Source organism: Rhipicephalus microplus, chromosome 7, assembly GCF_043290135.1.
Source record: "Rhipicephalus microplus isolate Deutch F79 chromosome 7, USDA_Rmic, whole genome shotgun sequence".
Lineage (NCBI taxonomy): Eukaryota > Metazoa > Arthropoda > Arachnida > Ixodida > Ixodidae > Rhipicephalus > Rhipicephalus microplus.
Window position 1 is genome coordinate 166,098,984 of NC_134706.1, and position 21,543 is coordinate 166,120,526.

A 21,543-nucleotide genomic window follows, 5' to 3' on the forward strand; every position below is an offset into this window, starting at 1 on the left:
CTTCCTCATGCCTCGACAACTTCATCCCGGACCTCCAGTGTCTGCAAACCATGGTCGCAACAACTGGTTGGCAGCGTTGGGATATGACTCGATCAGCGATGGAGAACTACATTGAACGGAGGTCTGCCCAAAGCCCTGGAATTCCGCGGGATTGGAGCAGCGTACCACAACCGCACGTAATGGGGTGAGTGCCTGGCTTTGTGCTTCAGATCCATCGAGTCTTTTAGCCTAGACGCGTTAAATGATCGGTATAACTAACAGGTGCCTGGCCACTGTATTTGTTATCTCGGCACAGAGCAGCACTGGATGCTTATCTGAGCACGTATGTTAATGGAAAGATGCTTAGGTAATTCGATAGAAACAAGTGTTAAAATTTGCGGGCGTTTCAAGGGTAAGTTGCGGGAAAATTTTAGATGTAAAAATCAGCAGAGTCAGAAAGAAACAGGAAACAGGTTAGATAGGGAGGTTGGCAAAGTGGGACTACTTGTGTGCTTAAGCTTGTGGCTCCCGCCGTGGGTTTTACCCACGGTGTAAGAATAGTTTAGGTGAGAGAATGCCCCCGCTCTTCGCTTCGCGACAACGCTCTGCTTCTCAGCTCCCTCAACAAATGGCGCTAGCAACTAATGCCCTTTCGGTGCAGAAAAGCAGGCACAGCTCGGAGCCACTTTAGCTGAGGATCGGTATGTAAGAAGCAGTTTTGGCACCGAACGCGGCTTTTATAAAGCAGATCATTCAATTAAGTATGTTCTTTGACCTTTCTGTCTTATAACATCATATGATTGAATTCATCAAGCATGCAGCATTCAGGTTTATGTAGCCGATCTAAGCAGCGCGTCTTTGGCAATGTTCCAATCGTCTGACCGATATTAATAATTGCGGAGGTGGCCAGAGGTTTCTGCAACACCAAATATCACGTCAAAGAACGTTCGCAATATTTACGCTTGCCCTGTTCACGGTTGTAGGCAGTCAAGAGTACGTGAAGTTACATTCAGATTTGATTTTCCGCCTCTCACGAGGGTTTTATTATGCGATAACATGAGCGTTGGCGATAAGCGCGAAAGAAATTTAATGAGTTAAAGGAATAGACATAAAACGCTAACTACATCTTGGCCAAAAAGCGGCTTATGAATTGTCACATCCCATTCAACATTTTCTTGTTCTGTGTAACATGCATGTCTTCGACAATCAAAATTCGACGCTTTCCCATGTATATACATTTTAATATTCTTTATGACTCCTATACTTCACGACACGGATGCACATATTTGTGTGGGTGGCAATCCTGAATTTCATTTATTTGGAATGGAGCAGTAGTACATTTATAAATGAAACACTTTACATACACACAAAAAAAGGTTACATCACAGCACACCCTTATCACAGTATACATAAGCATTATTGCACACATAACATATTACACATACACATCTCTCTTCTCCTGAAGCAAAGAATTATACAAGTTTCGACAACTTACGCAAGTCTTGGTTCTTTTTTACATGCTTATTCTTTAGCTGTCTGCAATACTGCCGCATGCGTAGGCCCACATAATAGTGCAACAGCTTGGCAAGAACATCTTCTTTATGAGCAGCACATGGAAACGTGAAGGTGAAATTTTCAAGCACTGCATCTGTCGTGCGATCATATACATCTCTCTCACCAGCGTGTTTTGCGAAGTGCCCCTCAGCCTCTTTGAAAAGAAGGAACAGATGCACATTCGGATGTGTGAGCCCCCCTCTAGTTTTGCAATTTACCAAGTCGGCTTCTGGTAGCTTTGAAATACCTTTCTGCCCAACCAAAGCATCCTTACAAATTGTACAGGAAGTTTGAGTGGCAAGCTTTCGTGACACAAATCCAGTGACATAATATACAATGCAGTCTACGACGGCAGCATCTGAATAATCATGCTCAAACACCTCATCGCATTCCCACGTTTCCTCACTGATGAGGCCATCTAGTTTTTCCTTCAGTTCATGCATTTTATCAGTGTGCTGGAAAGGTGCAGATTGGAACACTTCTCTGAAATCACTCAGGGTCAGAAAAGCAGACTGGTTTTTTTCAGAAACTACACAGTTACCAAACTGTGGTGGCTTAAGGAAAGAATACAAGGAAAGCATACGGTACAGTTGCAAAAATGTCGGAAATGTTGGATGCTCATTTTGGCCCCCTGCTTGTCTTATGATACCAAAAAAGCATTCCAACGGATCCTGGTTCATTTTGGCTGTCAGGACATACTTGAACTCGCACTCTTTCAAAAGAAATGCTGACACTTCCTGAACAGACTTAAGTGTAACACGCAGGCCTTCAGCAGTAGACGGCGTTAAAAAAAGATCTTTGTGAATTTCACCCCTCACAACTTCCTGCTCCCAGCTATCAAGCCACTTAGATGCTGACTGTAGAACATGAAAGTCTTTGCTTTCAAGGGTGAGGCCTTCTGCAGCAAAGCGACGATTGAGGGCATCAAAAAGATCATTCATTAGGAGCGTAAACTCTACAGTTGCTTCGACATTCTCAAGCCGTGGTGCGCCTCTCCGTGCATAGAAGGAAATGCCCTTAGCAACTGAGTTGCTAAAAATTTGCGTGGCCAGCTTCACTCGCATTTTCAGCATATGTGATGGATTGACATGACAGAAACTCAATTTTGGGCACACCCTAAGCTCTGCTGCATTTTTGGTGTCAGCAACAAAAAGTGCATCATAGCACGACCACTTAATAATTTTCCCCTTTATTTTCAAAATTTTCTTGTCATAAAGACGATTTCTAATACACTTGAACAAGTGTGGGGTATCTGCCACGGCATACACTTTTCTGGATGGATCTAGTGGATGCTCGAAAGCATTCACGACATGTCCTAGAGCACCACTTACGCCAAGCTGCCTCCACATGGCCCAATTAGTAGATGCACCGTCACAGACCACACCATCAACATAAACTCCTGCCTGCTCTAAATGCACAATGCACTGAAGCAACAGCTGGGCAAGGAGTGTACCCTTAGTTGCTCCTTTTGATGCGAATACTGCCACCGGTTGTAAATAGCTGTCAGCGAAAGGAGCAAAAGCAAACACTAGACCATGGTCGGCCAGCTCATTGCTTTGTCCACCTTGGTCTCCATAGTCAACAAGTCCAGCATATGTCATGTTCTTCGAGTTTACAGTCATCTCTTTCCTGACTTGTATCTCATCTAGAATGAGCATACCTCTGCGTTGAAAGGGAGTCTTTTTTGCCAATTTAATTTTGAGAGCTTTAAAAAAGTGCTCATCAAAACCACATTTGAGCCCCACCATGCTTCTTCTAATGGTGGATGTGCATGGCATTGGCAATATGTTATTGCTTCGTAAAAATGCGTAAGTAGAGGGGCTCCTGATGTTCAGCAAGAGGCATAGCAGCAGCCAGTCATCTGTATAGCGCCTATTATTTTTTGTAGTGCACTTAGCTGCAGATATACATTCTTGCACAAGAAGAAGCTGCATTGGTCGGATATCGAGAGATTGGAGTTTCTTTGTGATATCCTCCTCTTGCAATTTAATTATTTCAGCTCTACTCTCCTTCAATTCTTTAGTGATTAGATGGTTGCGCTTCAGCAGCCGTGCTTGGGCCTTCTGCAAAAGAGACCTTGCATGACGCAAAGAATCAACTTTGTGTTTCTTGGTAGGTGAGACAGACAGCCTGATGCGCTTCAGTGGTTGCCTCTGTATCACTCGAGCAGCTTGCCGCTCTGCATGGATTCTGAGGGTATCAAACAGACTGCTGCATGCACGACATATACTTCCCTCCAGTAACAACATTTGGCACCTTTTATGCCTCCATTTGCTTTGGCAGTCAACGAAAGCAGACTCAGGCTCCACAGAAGGAAAGTCCTTCAAACTGGGTCCCCCACCACAGACACGTACACTGTCAACAGTTTTCAAGAGATGTTCAACTTGTGATGTCGATTCAGCAACATTATTTACACCCACTGCACTACAATCAACCGGCTTGCCAAATATATACACTTGCACAGCCATGTCCCTATTTACATGTACAGTTTTTCTGTTAAAAAGCACACATGCCCCATCACTTGCGCGCAGCAGAGAGGCGTCGTGGAACACGAGGTCACGATACCCTTCCAAGTCAATGCAATGTACACCCCACGATGGCGTCGGAAGGCACAAAGTTGACGCTGCGCAGAACATTTCATCAAAAGCTGAAGTGCCAGGGTCACTTGCCGCGACGACATCGCTGTTTTTGTTGACTTCATCTGAATTTTGGGCTGTTGCTGCTTGTTGCTGGGTTTGAAACCCGATGCTGGTACCGCTGCTGGTCCCGCCTGTGCACGTAGAGCAAACTGTACGGCAAGCATGCCGCCTTGACTGTTTTCGAGGAGTCTTCATCTTCTTTGACAAATAACTAGGCGCTCCTTCAAAAATAGTTGGCAGGCCGTCCTTTGAAAGTCCAGCTCTTCTGTTGCCAGACATCAGAACGTGGTCATTCAGTTTTGCAGACCACGTTTTCAAAATAAAATGTGGAGCGAAATGTTTTTCGCACACACGGTCTGTCCGTTGAAGCACGCGGTCTTTGCGAGGGATCGCCCGCCTCCATGCTTCAAGCCGGGCTTGGTCGTGCGGTGGCGTAAAAAGTGAAAACTTTTCTTTACACGACGTATAGCCGGTATTGCAGTAAGGTACAAAGCACTTACCCATCGCGAAGCACACTAAATCACGCGACCACGTACATAAACACAAGTCACATTTTCGACGTGAAACAGCGTTGAGTGACGGGATAGCAAGGGGCGCGCGGCGGGGGAGCAAGCAAGAGGTAGGTGGCTAGTTTGGCGCGCCCTCTCTGGAGGAGCTTCCTAACCAGAACAGCATGTGCCTCTCCTCGCGAGCCGCCGCTATGCGCCGTTCTCTCACCTAAACTACTCTTACACCGTGGTTTTACCAGGCTTCAATTTCCCTAGACCCAGAATTGAAACGCTGGTCGGTTAGTGTTTTGCCACAGCTGAGCCAAAGGAAAGCAGTAGTCATGGACCTCATGAAATTGACAAGAGAGAACCTGCTAAACCTGTGTTGGGACCTGGACCTAAATTTTAACGAAGATATGCTTGCATCTGAGCTCCGTGCAGTAATTCTTGAAAGCTAATCTGAAAAGGCGGAAATCGAGCATTTCGGGAATATGTATTTAAAGGATCAGGAAGAGGGAGAGAAGCGCAAGCGGTACAAAGAGAAAATCGAGCGCAGGAATAAAGAACATAGAAAGAAGATGCAGAAATTGAATGAGGAGATAGAAAAAATGCATCGTAAGGTGGTGGCATTGCAGGAAATAGGCCAGACATCCGTAGATGTAGCGCATAAACGGTGCGATATAGCGACGGTCCCATTTGAGACCGAAGAGAAGGCTAGTGCCTATAAGGACATGGTTGAGATTCGAACCCGTTACGAAGAAAAAGAGCTCATGGTCGAAGCAGGGTGTGAGGGTTCCGTGGTTGTGGAAACGGAGTAAAGATTAACAGAGTGTTCCACGAGAATTGAACCTTGCAGCCCTATAGAATGTTGATGAGCGCCACAGGCGGACAAAAGGCTCCAAAGTTGGCCCCAAGGAATGTTCCAAACGGAGAAAGCGTCCGAAAAACGGAAGCGCGGCAAAGCTCGTGATCAGCGCGGTGCGTTTGACGAGGACCTTCAAACGGCGTGGCGGATTCGCGAGAAAATGCCCATTGTCTTCTCTGGCTGGCTCAAATCGCATGCGTCTGAGTGGCCGGAGAGTAAAGAAAATAAAAGCGCAATCCACGCGGCCGTAGTCTAACGATGAAATGATAGGCAATCATCAGGACTGTGCGCGCGAGACAGCGGAGGGGCATATCGATAAAGAAGAACGTCAGAGTGTGACGAAAGGCTCCCAAGTCAGCGCAAAGAAGCATGCACGGGGGAGAAAGTGTCCGAAGGGCAACAATAAGGCAAAGCTCGTAATGAGCACAACGCGTTTGAGTAAGAGCTTCAAACGGCGCATTGAAATCGCGAGAAAAGTGCCGTTGTAATCTCTGACGGGTCTGTATCGTATGCGCCCGAGCCATCGGGAAAAAAAAGCGCATCGTACGCGGCAATGCTCGCATGATAAATTGCTAAGCAATCATCAGGGCACTGCGCGTGAAAGATCTAACAAGCCTGTTGGTGCTGATGGGCATCAGAGGAGGGCGAAAGGCTCCATAGACGGCACCAAGAAGCGTTCAGAACAGAGAAAGCGTCCTAAAGACAAGCAGGCGAAAATCACGACGCATTTGAGTAACGTATTCAAATGGCGGAGCGAAATTGCGAGAAAATTGCCGTACCGCAAGCGTCCGAACAGCCGGAGAGCGAAAAATTGCCCGCAGCTTCCCTCGGTGGAACACTGAGGAGGATGCGGAGCATATAATTGGTTAACGGGGTGTTAAAGTGCGACTTACTTGGGTCGATGGCTAAATTGGTTAACGTGGTTGTGAAATGGGGTGTTAAATTGCGACTTACTTGGGTCGATGGCTAAACTGGTTAACGTGGTTGTAGGAGGGGGTGTTAAATGAGTGAACACGTACACACGTATGCGAAAGGGCGGCGCTGGTCGAAGGGACGTCGATCATTGTGTTTGTGGATTCGTTTGAATTCATTTCACCGCGACCTTGGACGTCGACGCGCCGTACAAACCAACCGACGAGCGGCAACTGAGCGAGCGAGCGCCGACCTTGAGTATATATACAGCGCGACGGCGCATGCACTGTCAGCTGTTGAATGTTCTCGAAGCGCGACGCCACATGCGCGTCCACTGGAGAATCAGGAGAATTGTAGATGTCGAACGCGGTGTGTAGAGGAGGAAGGGTGCACAGATGGTGGAGGAGTGAAGCGCGCGCGGTGTGTAGAGGAGGAAGGGATGCACAGATGGTGGAAGAGTGGGCGACAGCGCGACGGCGCATGCGCGCGCGTCAGCTGTCGAATGTTCAAGAAGCGGTGCGGACGGCGCGGACGGCGCACTACAACGCGCGAGTATAAGATGCTTCCGCATCTAAAAAAAAAGAGAAACGCATCGTGCGCGTAAGCGGTCGAACGGCAGGGTTGTTGTCGCGGCGCATTGGACGGTGCGCGCAACAGAGGTCGGTTGTTTTCGCGTAGTGGCGGGAAGGAACGACAGCAAGTCTGTTTCGAGGAATGTCTCGGCGTTCGGTAACAAAGGGATTTATTTTTACGCGTGTTGTACACCCCGCTTGACGAGAAAAGCCTTCCGGGCGCGACCACCACAAGTTCGACTCAAAGTTGTTGAGAATAGCTGTCAGCTTCTCAAAAATATTGACTCAGGACTGTTGTAAGGAATGTTTTGCTTACTTTAGTGATTTTGAACTAACTAAAGTTTGAACTTTGTTTCCGTTAGTGCTCTATCGTTTTGGTAGCCTATATGCATTGTATAGAAATCTATTGAAGGATAGTGACATGCATTAGAGCTAGTCGCAGGGCTTAAAAGATGAGTTCCTTCAAAATAAGGGGACGGCAGCTGACGGAAAATATTGTATGGCGTTTTCATTGCGTGTCATGAGTAGACACACGGAAAAATCATGTTAATGTACACCTAGTTGAATAGTAACTACGTTGCAGTTGAGGTCGAAGCCATAGCGAAGAGTATCACCTATGAGGGTAATAGCAACTTTAAGAATGAAGTGAGTTTCACAACTGCAAATGTTGCTACGCTAAGAGGTCGACGAATGCCAGAATAAGTACAACGATGTACTGTGCCCGGGGTAAATGTAAAGAAACAGCAAAAATAGCTTTAGAACATCTGGCACAGCAAAGTGAGACTGTCCTGATGGTGAATCTTGCATGCAAGGTCCAGGAAGATTTCGAACCGCTAAGCAGGAACAGCAGCTTCGCACGAGCAGAGTGTACAGAAGATGCGAGGAACAGGCTGAGAAATTCAACTTAAGAAGAAGCGTAGAGGGAAGGGGCGTCGTAAAGCAAAGAGTACGACAAAGAGCACAGCCGGCTTGAAAAAAGTTAGTGAACGTTCGAGGGCAGTTTAAAGAATCAGGCTTTTCTTGTCGGCGCCGGAGTTGCTTTGTATGCGTCGGAGCCCCCGGACAAAATGAAAAAAAAAAACACGTTGGGTAAAAAGGCAGACAGAAGGAAGGGGACCGTCAGCCTTTCGTCGCTCTATCGACAGCTTGTTTGATGGGCCACGGGAGTGCGAGGTCCGTGGCTCGCTAAGAGTAACTGAGCGAGAGTAAGAGCTCCGGTTGACATCGAGGAGCTTTGCAGGGGTCGTAGGTGAAGCGAATGGGTTTTTCTGTAGTTTCATTTCCCGTTTGCCAATAAAGACCCACAGGACGCGACACCGCGTGTTTGTCTAAAAAGGGAGTAGACAGCCGTAGGCTTTTGACGATGGTCATTAGTGGATTTGTTTTGTTTTGAAATTTGAATTTAACTGTTTGTTTGTTTGGAGTTTTGGAATGTGTTCTTTACGTATGTCGGCTACTAGATAGTGTTTAGTTAACCCATTTTTGGTTTTGTTAATTTCTTTGGGTGTTGTACGTTTCTCTAAAGTAAGTGTTGTGTGATTGCATAAACGACACGCATAGGAGCCTGCGTCATAGTAGATACGCGTGAATCAGCAGGGGCGACGTTATTAACTAAATACGACTGAGCGCAGAGACGCAAAGATATTCCCTGCCAGTTTTTTCAGGGTTCATGCGAAAGTTTCCTTTGTTAATGTAATATTTTATTCGCACGTGTCCGGTGTGGACAAAAAAAGCTAGTTCATGAGTTTATGCGTATGCTTTCTGAGAATAGTAACTGCAAAAGGACGAAAATTTGTAGTTTATCCCCGCAAAAGCACTGTGACGTGCATTTGCAGATGTAGATGTTCCTGATGCAGGTGCAGCATGACAGTTGTCTTTTTGTCAGCTCTGAGGGAACTGACAACTAGCTTTGGCAGCACAAAATTTTGGCAACTAAAAGATAGCATGACGCAAAAGGCATTATTTTATGCGAATGAGGCCTGGTAGGTTACAGCAGATTGCTCACGCTAGCACACATGCCGCGGGGAACGCCTCATTCGGCAGTTAATTTTCTTGAAAGAAGTCTATTGCGAAGATAATTCTCGAATCACGATTAGACGTTTGGCGAAAGTTCAGGCAAACCTTCCGATTGCTACTTTGTGTTGTGATACTACTTAAGGAAGGTTGTTTTGGACAGTTTGTTGGACTCGATGTGTCTCGGTGCGGGCAGGGTGCTCTCCCGCGCCTGTGGTGATGTGTATGAATGCTTTTCCCAGAAGATAGCTACAAGGAACGAGCGGAAAAAAGTCTTTGGCTGGGCGTTATTGGCAGTGGTCTGGAAGACGGCACCACAATACGACCCTTCGGGCAAACTGTGCAGCTGGTCACCCTAACGTCGAATCTCTCGTCGGCGGACGAGCTGTTTTGACTGGCACTCGAGCTGACGTGGGAGCGGCGCTCTTTGGATCTTCAAGCAAGTAGCCGACCGGCCGGCTGCCTATAAGCACCAGGCATTGTCCCTCGTAGCCGGTGGGTGAGACGTCGTGTCGCCACGAGGCCGTAAGCCGTTCGAGAGAGGACAACAACTACAGCATCTTCCTTGGAAGCGACCACCGTGACCACCGCAAATCGGCCCGCTGATTAGGCGAGCGGTTCGGCGGACCCTTTGATGTATGATGTCAGGGGTTTGGGACCCCTCGACCACTGGCATACACACGACGAGAAAGAGCTCTGCTGGCGCAACCTTGGATTGCAGTGATCACGGCTTAATATTGGACGTTCACGTGGGCCGTGTATGCTCTTCACCCTCGCCGGCTGTGCGTGATCTGTGATTGGACACTAACCTCGGCACGTGTTCCCTGATCCAGGGATCTGGGGAGAACATACCCTTTATAGTGAGCCACCCGGCTCATTCAATGAAGCGCCTTGTAGAGGAACGGCAGATGCGAAAGCTCGCCATGTAAGAAAGAGCTCGTCATGCATGAGAGCTCACTATTGTTATGCCTGCGAGTCCACATCGAACGTCCATGCTTCTGAAAAAAGCAATCTGTGTCAAGTCCAGCACGCGAGCCAACCTGACACGAACAACTTGAGGGCGTCATCACGCAACAGCGCCTTTCTGTCGCGCACGCACAGCGAGCGATTTTAGCTCACGAGCCCAGTGCAAGAATAGGCGCCTTCCTGTCTGGCGCTTACGCAATGCGTGGCGACGTCACTCATCCTTGGCTGCAACCACGCGCAGCGGCTCCGGATTCGATGAGAATGACGCGACCCAGTGGCGACCCCATTGGAGGATTTTCAGCTCACGGCCAGCGGCGCTTCTGGTTGGACATTTGGTTACTCAAAGATTCCTCCCGCTGCATATAAAAAAAGCCCTGCGGCGCGTCGCGAGCAGTTGACCTATGTGTCAGAGAAGAGAGCTCGGCTCTTCGGGTCTCTAAGCTGTCGGCCCCATTGCCACATTTCTAACGCCTCTGTATCCATGCTGTACATAAACCTTGTTTACCTGACCGTCGTCTCGTCCGCTCGGCTGTCAGCTCTGCGCAGAAGCAGTCACGAGCTGAGAAACCTACGCTACCAAACGGCTGGTGGGGTTTCCGACGGAGTTCGAAGCAGTGGCACCTTCGGGACCGTGCTGGCGTCACCGTGTTTCGTAACAGTGGTGGCAACGGCCAGATTCATGGTGCACTTCGTAACGTCGTTGGAGGCGCGCTTCTTAACAGTGGTTGGCAGCTGCGGGATCAGCCGGCGTCAGCGACATCGATGCAGTGAGTGCCTGTTGTTTTCCCCTCAGTTCACCAGACTACTCTAGCTCAGGTTGTAGTATATTAGAGAAGGGCTGTGTGAAGCATTAGAGTGAGCTTTGATCGTTTCAAGCCAAGTCAGAACAGTTTGAAACCAAAGTTAAGGCGGAGGGTGTAAACACGGCCGTGTTGAAATTGCTTTCGCGTCTTGCTAGTAGACGTATAGTGAGTCTGGCAAGTAGATTCTTAACAGGGGCAAACAGCAAGAGGCTAGTCTGAACAATGGAGAACCTTAAAGTGAAGAAACTCATCGAAATTTGTGAGGAACTCAGCATTGCTTTGGGCCGTGCGAAACGAAAGCAAGCGATCCTCGAGATCATGAAGGATGAAGAAGTGTGGGCTGAGGAAGTCGATGAGGCCTGGGCGGATATCAAAGCACGCCGCGAGGAGGCTGAAAGGCAAGAAATAGAAGTTCGCGAGCGCGAATAAGCTGAAGGGCGAGAAGTTTGCGAACGTGAAGAAGCTGAAAGGTGAGAACGCCGCGAGGATGCCGAGAGACAGGAGCGCCTTAAGTTGAAACAAATAGAATTGGCAATCTTACAGTGTTCGCAGGTGCCTAGCGTAGCTTCTGCGACAGTTCAGGTCAGAGGTCAGAGAATTCGCGACCAACTGCCACCGTTCGTAGTAGCCGAGGACATGGCAAAGTATCTCGTCAAGTTTGAACACGTCTGTGAGCGAAATGCTTTGGAGCGGTCTCTTTGGGCGCAGAACCTGTTAGCTCTCTTTCCCGGTGAAGTGTCCGACGCGATAACTTGCTTGTCGAGAGAAGCGTTTGAGAGCTATGACTAGATTAAGAAAGTGCTCTTGAGACGTTATAAGTTGTCACCCGATGCTTTCAGGCAAAGGTTCCGGTATGCTAAAATGGGGAATGAGTCACACGTTGACTTCGCGTTTCGTCTTAAAGCCGATTTAATTGAATGGCTCAATGGCGAAGGTGTTTATGATGATCGCGATAAAGTGGTGGAATGCATTGCATTGGGGCAATTCTACCACTGCATCGAGGAGGATCTCAAGCTTTGGCTGAAGGACAAACTTGGTGAAGTACAGCTAAACAAGGCAGCAGAGTTAGCTGAGGAATATTATACTCGCCGAAAGTTGCACAGGAGGGCAGTGCACGTTGAAAAGGATGAAAGGAAAGAGGGCTTTTCAAAGAAACCTGATCAACGGAAACCCACTCCGCACCGTAACTTCAGGAAGGACCCGTCTCTTACGAAGGACACTGAAGGGAAGGGCAAACGGAAGCGGAGAAATTGAGTGCGGTTCCTAAACAGCGAACTGATACGACACGTGTGTTTGAATCACGGAAGCCGCTAACCTGCTACAACTGCAAAAAGGAAGGGCACATCGCGATAAACTGTAAGCAAAAGTTTGCTTTTGCAAGAATCCGAGAATCGGAAAAGAACATGCGGTTGTTAGAACCGTATCTCCAAGAATTTAGTGTGAATGGGAAAACGTGTCGAGCCCTTCGAGACTCAGACACAACCAAGGACGTTGTCCATCCTTCATTGGTGTCTCCGGATGACTTTACAGGAGAATGTGCGTGGATCAGGCAAGTAGCCGAGGAGCAGAGTGCTTGCTTACCAATCGCTACGGTTGTCATTGAAGGCCCGTTCGGCAAGCTTCGCACCGAAACGGCTGTGTCTGCCGCGCTTCCCGATCGTTTTCCTCATCTTTTGTCTAATAATTCAGAGCAGCTTCTTAGAGAGCAGGGTAAATCGTTTTTCTCCAACTCAGCGTACATGGCCCTCACGCGATCGCAAGTGCGAAAGCTTTCGCAGGAGCTTGATCTTATTCAATGTGGCGAAGCATCAAGTGACCTTGGCGGTGAGTTGACGGAACCTCGGAGAGAAAATTCTCTGTGTAAGTCATGTGAACAGTCACTCGAGCGGCCCGTCGCCGAAGCTACTGGCGCGGTTTCCCTAGCAGGAGGAGACGACATGTCGCCATTGAGTCACAGCAAGAGGGGTGGAACGCTCTCGCCTATAGCGGAAAGTTGGAGTGAGCTGTCGAGGGTATATCGAGAAACGCTCATTCGAGAGCAGCGTGAGGACATCTCGATTAAAGCGCTAATGGAAAGCGTAAACTTGGAAAAAAAGAAAAAGAATGTTTCTTTTTTTTTGAGAAAGCAGGGCTCCTTTATCGGAGCTACACAAGTGGGCAATGTCGCAAATGAGCAGCTCTTGGTGCCACAAAAGTATCGTCGCCAACTATTAGAACTGGCGCATGAAAACGCGTGTGGAGGGCATCTCAGAATAAAGAAGACCAAGGTTAGAGTTTTCCTTGAGTTTTATTGGCCAAAATGCTGGAAGGATATCGAAGACTTTGTACGCTCATGCGACACTTGTCAGAAAGCGGGGAAATCCACGGAGAAGTGGAAGGCACCCATGAAGCTTGTCCAATTATCACAGAGCCATTTCGGCGCGGAGTAATTGATATTGTTGGGCCATTGCCAGAGTCCAGGCAAGGTTGTCGGTACATCCTGACGACTCTCTGTGTAGCCACAAAATTTGAAGCGAAACCACTTAAGAAGCGCAATTCCCCTCATGTCGTGAATGCACTGCTATCCATATTTGCACGCGTCGGATTTTCTTCTGAAATCCAATGGGACAATTGTAGTGTCTTCACCAGCTGCCTTATCTCTACCTTTATGGGTAAATGTGGAATAAAAGTAGTGCACAGCTCGATCCATCACCCGCAATCTAATGCGGTAGAGCGTATGCATTCCGTTCTGAAACGGATACTGAGAGCTCTTTGCTACGAGCACAAATGCGATTGGGAAGCGTGTATTCCTCTCGCTATGTTCGCCTTGGGACCACCTCCTCATGAGAGCCCTGGTTTTAGCCTTGCAGACCTTGTGTATGGCAGAAGTTTGAAAACACCATTGCGAATGCTACGCGAGATCTGGGAGGGATTCGATGAGGACCCTAACGTAGTTGCGTGTGTTCTAGACTTCCTTCAGAGGCTTGGGAAAACGAAAGATCTTGTGGAAATCTACATGAAAGCTGCACAAATGTTGTGGAAGGTGTACTACGACAAATCGGCGAAGAAGCGCACTTTTGAAGTAGGAAGTCGGATAATGCTGCTGCGGCCCTCCAAAAAGAACAAGCTTGAGGTTCATTGGGTAGGGCCCGCCAAAGTAATATCGAAGCTTTCTGATACCAAATATGAAGTGAAATTAGGAAGGCAACCAAACAAAGTTTACCACAGTAACTTGATGAAATCATACGTTCAACGTCAAGCAGTCGTAAATCTGCTGTTGATTGCTTCAGAGGAAGAGAGAGCAGAAATTTCGAGTTCTAGTGATGTAACGAAAAGATGATCACAGGCAATCATGGAGCAGTTGAACCTAGAGCATAGGTTAAGTGAAGTCCAGAAGGAGGCCCTGAGAAAGATTGCTTCCGAGTTTGAAGACGTGTCTTCGGACCATCCCGGAAACACGACGGTGATCGAACACGATATCGAGCTAACTTGTGAGGAGCCAATTCGTAGCAAGCCGTATCGTTGTTCCCCTGTGCAACGTCGCAAGTATGAACCGCTTTTGGTACCGCATAGGTATCATCGCCTAAAAGTGGCCAGTTACTGAGATGGAGCATTATGCTCCAACAGCACAACTTTGACATTCGCTACAAAAAAAGGAAAACTAAACGCTAATGCAGACGCATTGAGCCGTGCGTTTTAGCTAGTACCTTCTCCACCTTTCGATTTCGCGCTGGCAATTCGGGGCAAATTTTTGTCCTCATCATGGCGTCAGCTGAGCGCTTTCGTCCAGAGTGAGCTCAAGTAGCCAACTTTATGTTGTATTCTATTTCGTTACGTTGTCGTACGTGTAAAAATGTCAGTTCTCAAATTAAAAGTCTTGTGTCCCATATGCGCCTCTTGATGTAGAGGGAACGAAATTCCGATAGACACGTAGCTAGGTATATGTTGTAATATACTTTTTCTGGTGTTTTATCGGGTGACCGAGGGAGCTTGCTTAAGTCATGTGTTGTCTGTTGTCGAACCGTTCTTGACAAGTTGCAGAACCATCGACAAGTGCTGAGACCAAAGATCGTCAGAAGAGACGAGCGAAGCTGGTCGACAAGTTGTGGTGACAAGCCAGTGGAGCTGGGGTCCGTCCTCAAGAATGGAATGTGTTCCCGGAACAGAGTCTGGAGCTGCATTTTTCCCAAGGCCCTGGAGGCGAACCTGGCGGGACCTGGCGAACGAGCGCGCCTGACATCCGAGTCACGTGGAGGCAGCTCGTCTTTCCGGCGCATTGTCTGGCGGCGGGGGTGCTGTTATGCCTGCGAGTTCACACCGAACGTCTATGCCTCGGAAAAAGGCAATCTGTGTCAAGGCCAGCACGCGAGCCCGCCAGACGCGAACAACTTAACGGCGTCATCACCGGCGGCGCCTTTCTGTCGCGCACGCACAGCTAGCGCGTTGCAGCAATAGGCGCCTTCCTGTCTGGCGCTTACGCAATGCGTGGCGACGTCACTCGTCCTTAGCTGCAACCACGCGCAGCGGCTGCGGATTCGATGAGAATAACGAGGCCCAGCGGCGACCCCATTGGAGAATGTGGACCTCATGCCAGCGGCGCTTCTGGTTGGACATTTGGTTACTCAAAGAATCCTCCCGGTGCACATAAAAAAAGCCTTGAGGCACGTCGCGAGCAATAGACCTATGTTTCAGAGAAGAGAGCTCGGCTCTTCGAGTCTCTAAACTGTCCGCCCCAGTGCCAAATTTGTAACGCCTCTATATTTATGCTGTACACAAGCCTTGTTTAACTCACCTTCGTCTCGTCTGCCCGTCTATCTGCTCTGTGCAGAAGCAGTCGCGAGCTGAGAAACCTACGCTACCAAACAGCTGGTGAGCTTCCCAGAGGAGTTCGAAGCAGTTGCGCCTTCGGGACCGTGTTGGTGTCGCCGTCTTCCGTAACAGTGGTGGCAGCGGCGAGATTCGTGGCGCCCTTCGTAACGTCGTTGGAGGCGCACTTCGTAACACTATGTACATATTATAAATAAACCCTCTTCAATTCTCTCTTCCTCGTGCCTCGACAACTTCATCCCGGACCTCCAGTGCCTGCGAACCACGGTCGCAACAACCTTCAGAGGAGCTCCTCGAAATTGGAACTGCTGGTCCTTAGCCTCCGAAAGAGCCCTCCACGCGCCAGTAGACAGTCGCGGAAGCTCGCATTGCCTCTTTCTTCATGTCTAGAGGTGGGGGGTGTTTGTACGTTCGCGACACCAGATGTCCCTTGGTCGACATCTGTCCTCCCGTTGATGATATGTGGGGTTTAACGTCCCAAAACCACTATATGATTATGAGAGACGCCGTAGTGGAGGGCTCCGGAAATTTAGACCACCTGGGGTTCTTTAACGTGCACCCAAATCTGAGCACACGGGCCTACATTTCCGCCTCCATCGGAAATGCAGCCGCCGCAGCCGGGATTCGAACCCGCGCCCTGCGGGTCAGCAGCCGAATCTGTCCTCCCGTTCTGGTCAGCAAATTTCATGGTGCGTGTTTTAACGTTAAACGAAAACGATGCCTACACTCATTGGCAGGCTATCTACGTGGAAAAGACCATTCTGAGTGTGTGTTTCTCCTGGCAAAATAGTTGCGCAAGTTTCGTAGCAGTAAAGAAAAGCCTGAATCTGGCTCGTTCACTTAGGAAAATGACGGCCGCCCACAACGCTGAACAAAAGTTTTTTTTTAATATTGCATTACCTTACAAATATAGTTTCCAAGGCACGAGGAATTCGATACCCATAAACGTAGCTGCTGTTGCAGAGAGTAGAAGCAAAGTTTTTTTAAAGACTGACTTAATACGCCTTATCAACTATGTAGCGCCTGTTATGAAATTCCACAATTGAGCAATTTTTATAAAGTAGTCTTCCGTCGTTTTCCAAGTTTCATGCATTGGTATTATACTCTGTTTCGCACATACATTTCATAAACGACATATAATTTTTAACGCTGATATTTGTACGTTACACTTTCGTGAACTTATCAGAATGACGCGTATTGAAATTGGTCCCACCGTGATGAATATGTTGGACGTTTTTCGCCTCATATTGTAAGCATTTAAAAAGAAAACAACGTTCTGTTTTGGCCTGCTGGTAATGGACTTAAGGTGAAACTGACGAAAGACAAAGTAACAAAAAATGTATTTCTTTGTTGCGCTACAATGAAAAAGAACTCAATGGTTTGCATCTCGCATCTTTTCAAGGCTTTTCTATCACCCATGGTGTCGGGCCTGTTCTCCAAGATGTGCGAAATTTCGCTGAGGCAGACTCTCCATAAGCAGCGTGCCCGTACATCGGTTGAAGTTGCCAGCTATCTCTTGGACGAGCCAGCATTCTACAAACAGATGCTTCTAGTAACACGCCTGTAATCCGACCGCGCGAAAATTGTGAAATTTCATGAGGTGGTCGTGAACCACGCTGGGCTCAGTTAGATACGTGTAAAATACAAATGGCGCTTACAAAGGGATTGTCTCCATGCTACACTGGAGGAGCTCGACCAGGCGCCCTACTCCACTGAAAGAAACGGGGATTTGCCCAACTATTACTAATCTTTTTGAGTTTTTTTCAGTATCCCTGTTTTTCTTCCTTCCTTCTCATCCATAACCAATTTTGATTCTCATTGCGCTCCGGTGCCCCATCCACTTCTCCGCTGGATTTGCCGGCCAACTGAGTCGCTCAGCTCTTATCCACTTATTTTTATTTCGCGAATGTCCCTAAGAACAACAACTAACACAAGCGACGTCTATTTTGCTTTCATTCTAAGCTTATGTACGAAACCTCACAGAGCACAAAGACATTGCTCCCGCAAGTGCCTACAGTGCTTGCAGAAAACGATATGTGTGCACATTAGCACGCGCCTTACATAGATGTCGTCCTCGCATATTATGGACTTGACAACATGTTTTAAACATTCCACACATGCACACTTTCAGAGTAGTCTTTTGTGATAACCCTCCTTTAACAATGAGAGGCCGCAACGTGAATTACAAAAAAACAGGCATTAAAATTATGAAAAATTTGCTGCAATAACCTACAACGTAGCATATGGTGTGCGGAAATCATTCCGGCAGGAATCGCTCCTCACACTTATCGCATGTACTCTTTTGAGCTTCGCGCGTGCTTTTGAAGCATACTACACTCTAAGCCGAAATTCGGCAAAGTTGGACTAACTGCAGTCGTTAAACCAATGGACGAACGGTTCGTCCAACAGGGACTAAGTATGTCACAATGCGTGTCTTGCGCAAACGCCCGGCAATGAAGGGACCAACGGGGAGGGCAACTGCGCCGCGATCGCCTCCTGTCGATGCTGCACTGCAATGCTCGGCGTGGTCGGCGATCATGAAAACAAGTTAAATAGGCTATACGCCACTGTGAAAGTGAAGCACTATGAAAAGAATAGAAGATGTTATTAGAGGAAAGTAGTACAACACGCTGTCAGGGCACACAGCAAGTGCCCTCGCGTTTCTACCATGCCGGCACGGGCGAGCCGAAGCCAAGTGAAAGTCTCCGCAAACACGGGCAATGCCGAGAACTCGCTTTAATGTGCTGAATAAGTTCAAACTACGGTGAACACTGACAATGCTAATAAAGGTAAGCTGTTCATCAGCGGTCGTGTACCCACACAGTGACCACAAGTTCGTACGTCATCGGTATCAATCGGGCTGCCGGTGTGAGTGCATTGCCAGCACAAGCGCAGGAAACGTCGCGTACAAGTTCACAAAAATAGTAGCTCAGACAAACTTATGTCTTTTTATCCATGCGACAATCGTTATCAAAAATCCAACGTGTAGGCGATCGCGGATACGACTAATCGTGCGGCCAGCGGTACACAGGTTGTGCCTTACCAGCCAGCACGATGAAAGAACCGTGCCTGCGAACGGTCTCGTCGCTGTAAGTATACAAATATCTACATCACTCCGTAAGACACAGCGAACATGGGGCACTTACCTATTGTTCATTTGTGACTATAAAATAACGACGACGAAAATTTCACGCGAGCCGCATGTTGCGATCACCGGCGGTCGTTTAGCCGTACTCGTCGTAAGCCTAGCGACGCCGTCGGCAAGCCGACACGGTATGGCATCGGCGGGGCGCCTGCGGCTGCTTCGCCGGCTTTCCCGCCCAAGCGCCGCTGCTATGTTTGTGTTTGCGGACTCGTGCGCCAGCACTGCGAACGCTGGTTCGGCCGACATGATCGAATACCAGCTGATAATTCGTAGTCTCGGGCTGGAAGCATGTTGAATATTAGATGGATCCATATTAAAAGATCGGTGCGCATCGGTGCTACGAATTAGCCGATGTAAATTTTCGCGTTACGGTATCAATGTTTATTGTTTTTTTAAGCCGAGTAAAAGTCGCCCACTGGCACTAGATGGGAGGTCAAAATACTGTGCTATATATACCCGAGAGTCTGTTCTTTGTAGTACAGCGCGGGCAGTCAGTGTTTGCGGTGTTTTACTTAGAAATAATAGTGCGTATGTATGTGTGTGTGTGTGTGTGTGTGTGTGTGTTCCATGAATAACATACTATGATCTTCAGTGCTGATTAAATTGGAATAAACATAAAATATACTGCACAAACGCAGTGTCGCCATTTGTTTTGCCATTGGTCCAGACGGTTCAACTGTTAGTCCCGCTGGATCATTCTACTGGGGCCAACATTTAAACCAAGTGGAGTAAGTGCTTGGGGTAACAGTTGAGCCCTTGCAGTTACTCCCGCAGTTAGTCCAAAATTGGTTCAAAATCTGTGGCAGCGCATTTAGACCCCTAAAGGACCAATGGCATACCCCACTTTAGTCTTTTTCGGCTTAGAGTGTACAGGACACACAAGTTTATGGAGAATATGGTGTGGTAAATTGCAACAGAGGAGAAGATGTATTCATACCTGTGTAAAGAAAGGTGTTCGTGTGGCCTCCAACAATGAGGTCGAGATCGGGACAACGCTCTGCAATGATTTGGTCAACGTCAAAACCGACATGACTAATTAGAAAAAATATCTGAACACCACTTTCGTTTTTCAGCCGTTGCGTCTCCGCATTAATGCTGTCAACTTCTGAGAGTATTCGGACGCCTCCTGTAAGAAATGTAAAACATTCAAGTGCAACGAAGAGGTAGAAAATATAGCTGGAATGGCATTTTATCAAAATAACAGGTACTCTGATTTATACTCACGATAGCGCTCTTTCTGGCGAACCCACATCAGGCGGCCAGCCAGTGTTGCAAAAAATACACAATCCACAATATATGAGAGAAATGTTGAAGAAGTGCAGAGCACAATGGGTTGCCGGAAAAGCAGGAATGCGAAAATTGCCTGACGTTTCACGAAAATTCTCAAGAATTGCCTTCATTAGATTGTGTGCGAGAACTCGCATTTTTCTGCCAAGCCTCTTGGCGAACGAATCCATAAATAAAACTGAAGCTTGGTACGTACTCATGGTGCAACATAACACGCCTTCAACGTTGTGCGAGCTTTCACTCCATAAATGGGCCGGTAGTAAATGTTAGGCCATGAATACCTGGAACGCGACCACTTGCTGCAGGGTACGCTAAGCCTCATCCGCAGCAGCGCTGGATAGAACGCTGGAGTTGATCCAGTGTGGTCGTGCCAAATCAGGCGCATTGCACAGCCGAGTTTAAAACAACAAAGGTGAACGTAACATTCAGTGCACCTATTAACATTGCTAAAAATCTACTCAGTGAACGCCACGGCCTGACTTTTATGCTGGTGGTCCTTACCATGGCCGTCAGGATGTTTTTCGCGCAGACCACAGAGGCCACGTTATTACTGGGACCTAGAATACTTCTAGCGTGGGTGGCGCTGATGAGCATTCCAAAGGGTTGTATCTCAAATACGACTTATCTAGATGAGTAAAACGCATCAAGGTCCGTTAAACTAAATGTGTCGTTGCACGCTTCACTTGCAGCGTACGCAACGTGATTGTCACATAGTGTGTATCCTCCCCGTATGCCCAACAAAAAGTGTCTACTCTGAAGTGAACAAAACAAACAGCATTTACGGCTCGGCGCTGGCGTTTCACTGCGTCATCTCAAGCACACATTCACCTATGTTCTTGAGAGGCGCCAAGCCAGCAAATGGTTGAGAGTGAGACGTGAGCGTACGGAAAAGTGGGAAGAAGGGATGCGAGCGAGCGAACGGTAAGAAACGAAGTAGCGAGACACTGCACGTACCATTTCCTTCACTCTTTCACAGCACATGCTCTGGTTGCTACGAGCGAAAATAAGCGATCACATTCGCAGCTGTTGCTATGGGAGAGGGAGTTAGTGCACGCAATGAGAGCAGTGACGTGGACGCCGTGGACAACGCCGAATGTCTGACATGGCCCACTAAGAAATGCATTCACATTTTAAAAAATCTTGTAATTTGATTCGATCCAACAGCCTCTCACTTCCACGGTGAAAAGAACTCTGCGTGTAGGCAAGTGAGCTATCGGCGCACTTTCGAACTGCTGTTCGAACGCGCAATATATATCACACTCCTTCGCTCTGTACCCGCCCTCTCCGTTTTTTGAGATGGTGCCGCCATCTGAGAGCGGATAAGAGAAGCCAGTACTTCTTTATCACGCAAACACTGACTGAGAACGCTGCCAAGCCCCAGAATCTTTCAAGTTCCAATGATCACCTGTAGGGGGCGAAAAAACCAACCACGGCGCGTTCCAGCATCGAACACACGAAGTGGATCTACTGACCCCTCCGTCATGCAATGCTTGGGCGCCGCCACAGAAGAAGGT

The 21,543-nt window shown here is 48.0% G+C and overlaps 1 protein-coding gene across 3 annotated transcripts in view; it reads right to left on the reverse strand.

Moving 5' to 3' along the window:
- The window catches only part of LOC119180204 (protein 5NUC), a 431,021-nt gene that overhangs the window by 146,215 nt on the left and 263,263 nt on the right, over positions 1 to 21,543 (reverse strand). For all 3 annotated transcript variants that reach the window (XM_075869905.1, XM_037431348.2, XM_075869904.1), the window contains one exon: positions 19,680 to 19,868. In XM_075869905.1, coding sequence (XP_075726020.1) covers positions 19,680 to 19,868 — 189 coding nt within the window. The remainder of the gene's footprint in view (positions 1 to 19,679; positions 19,869 to 21,543) is intronic.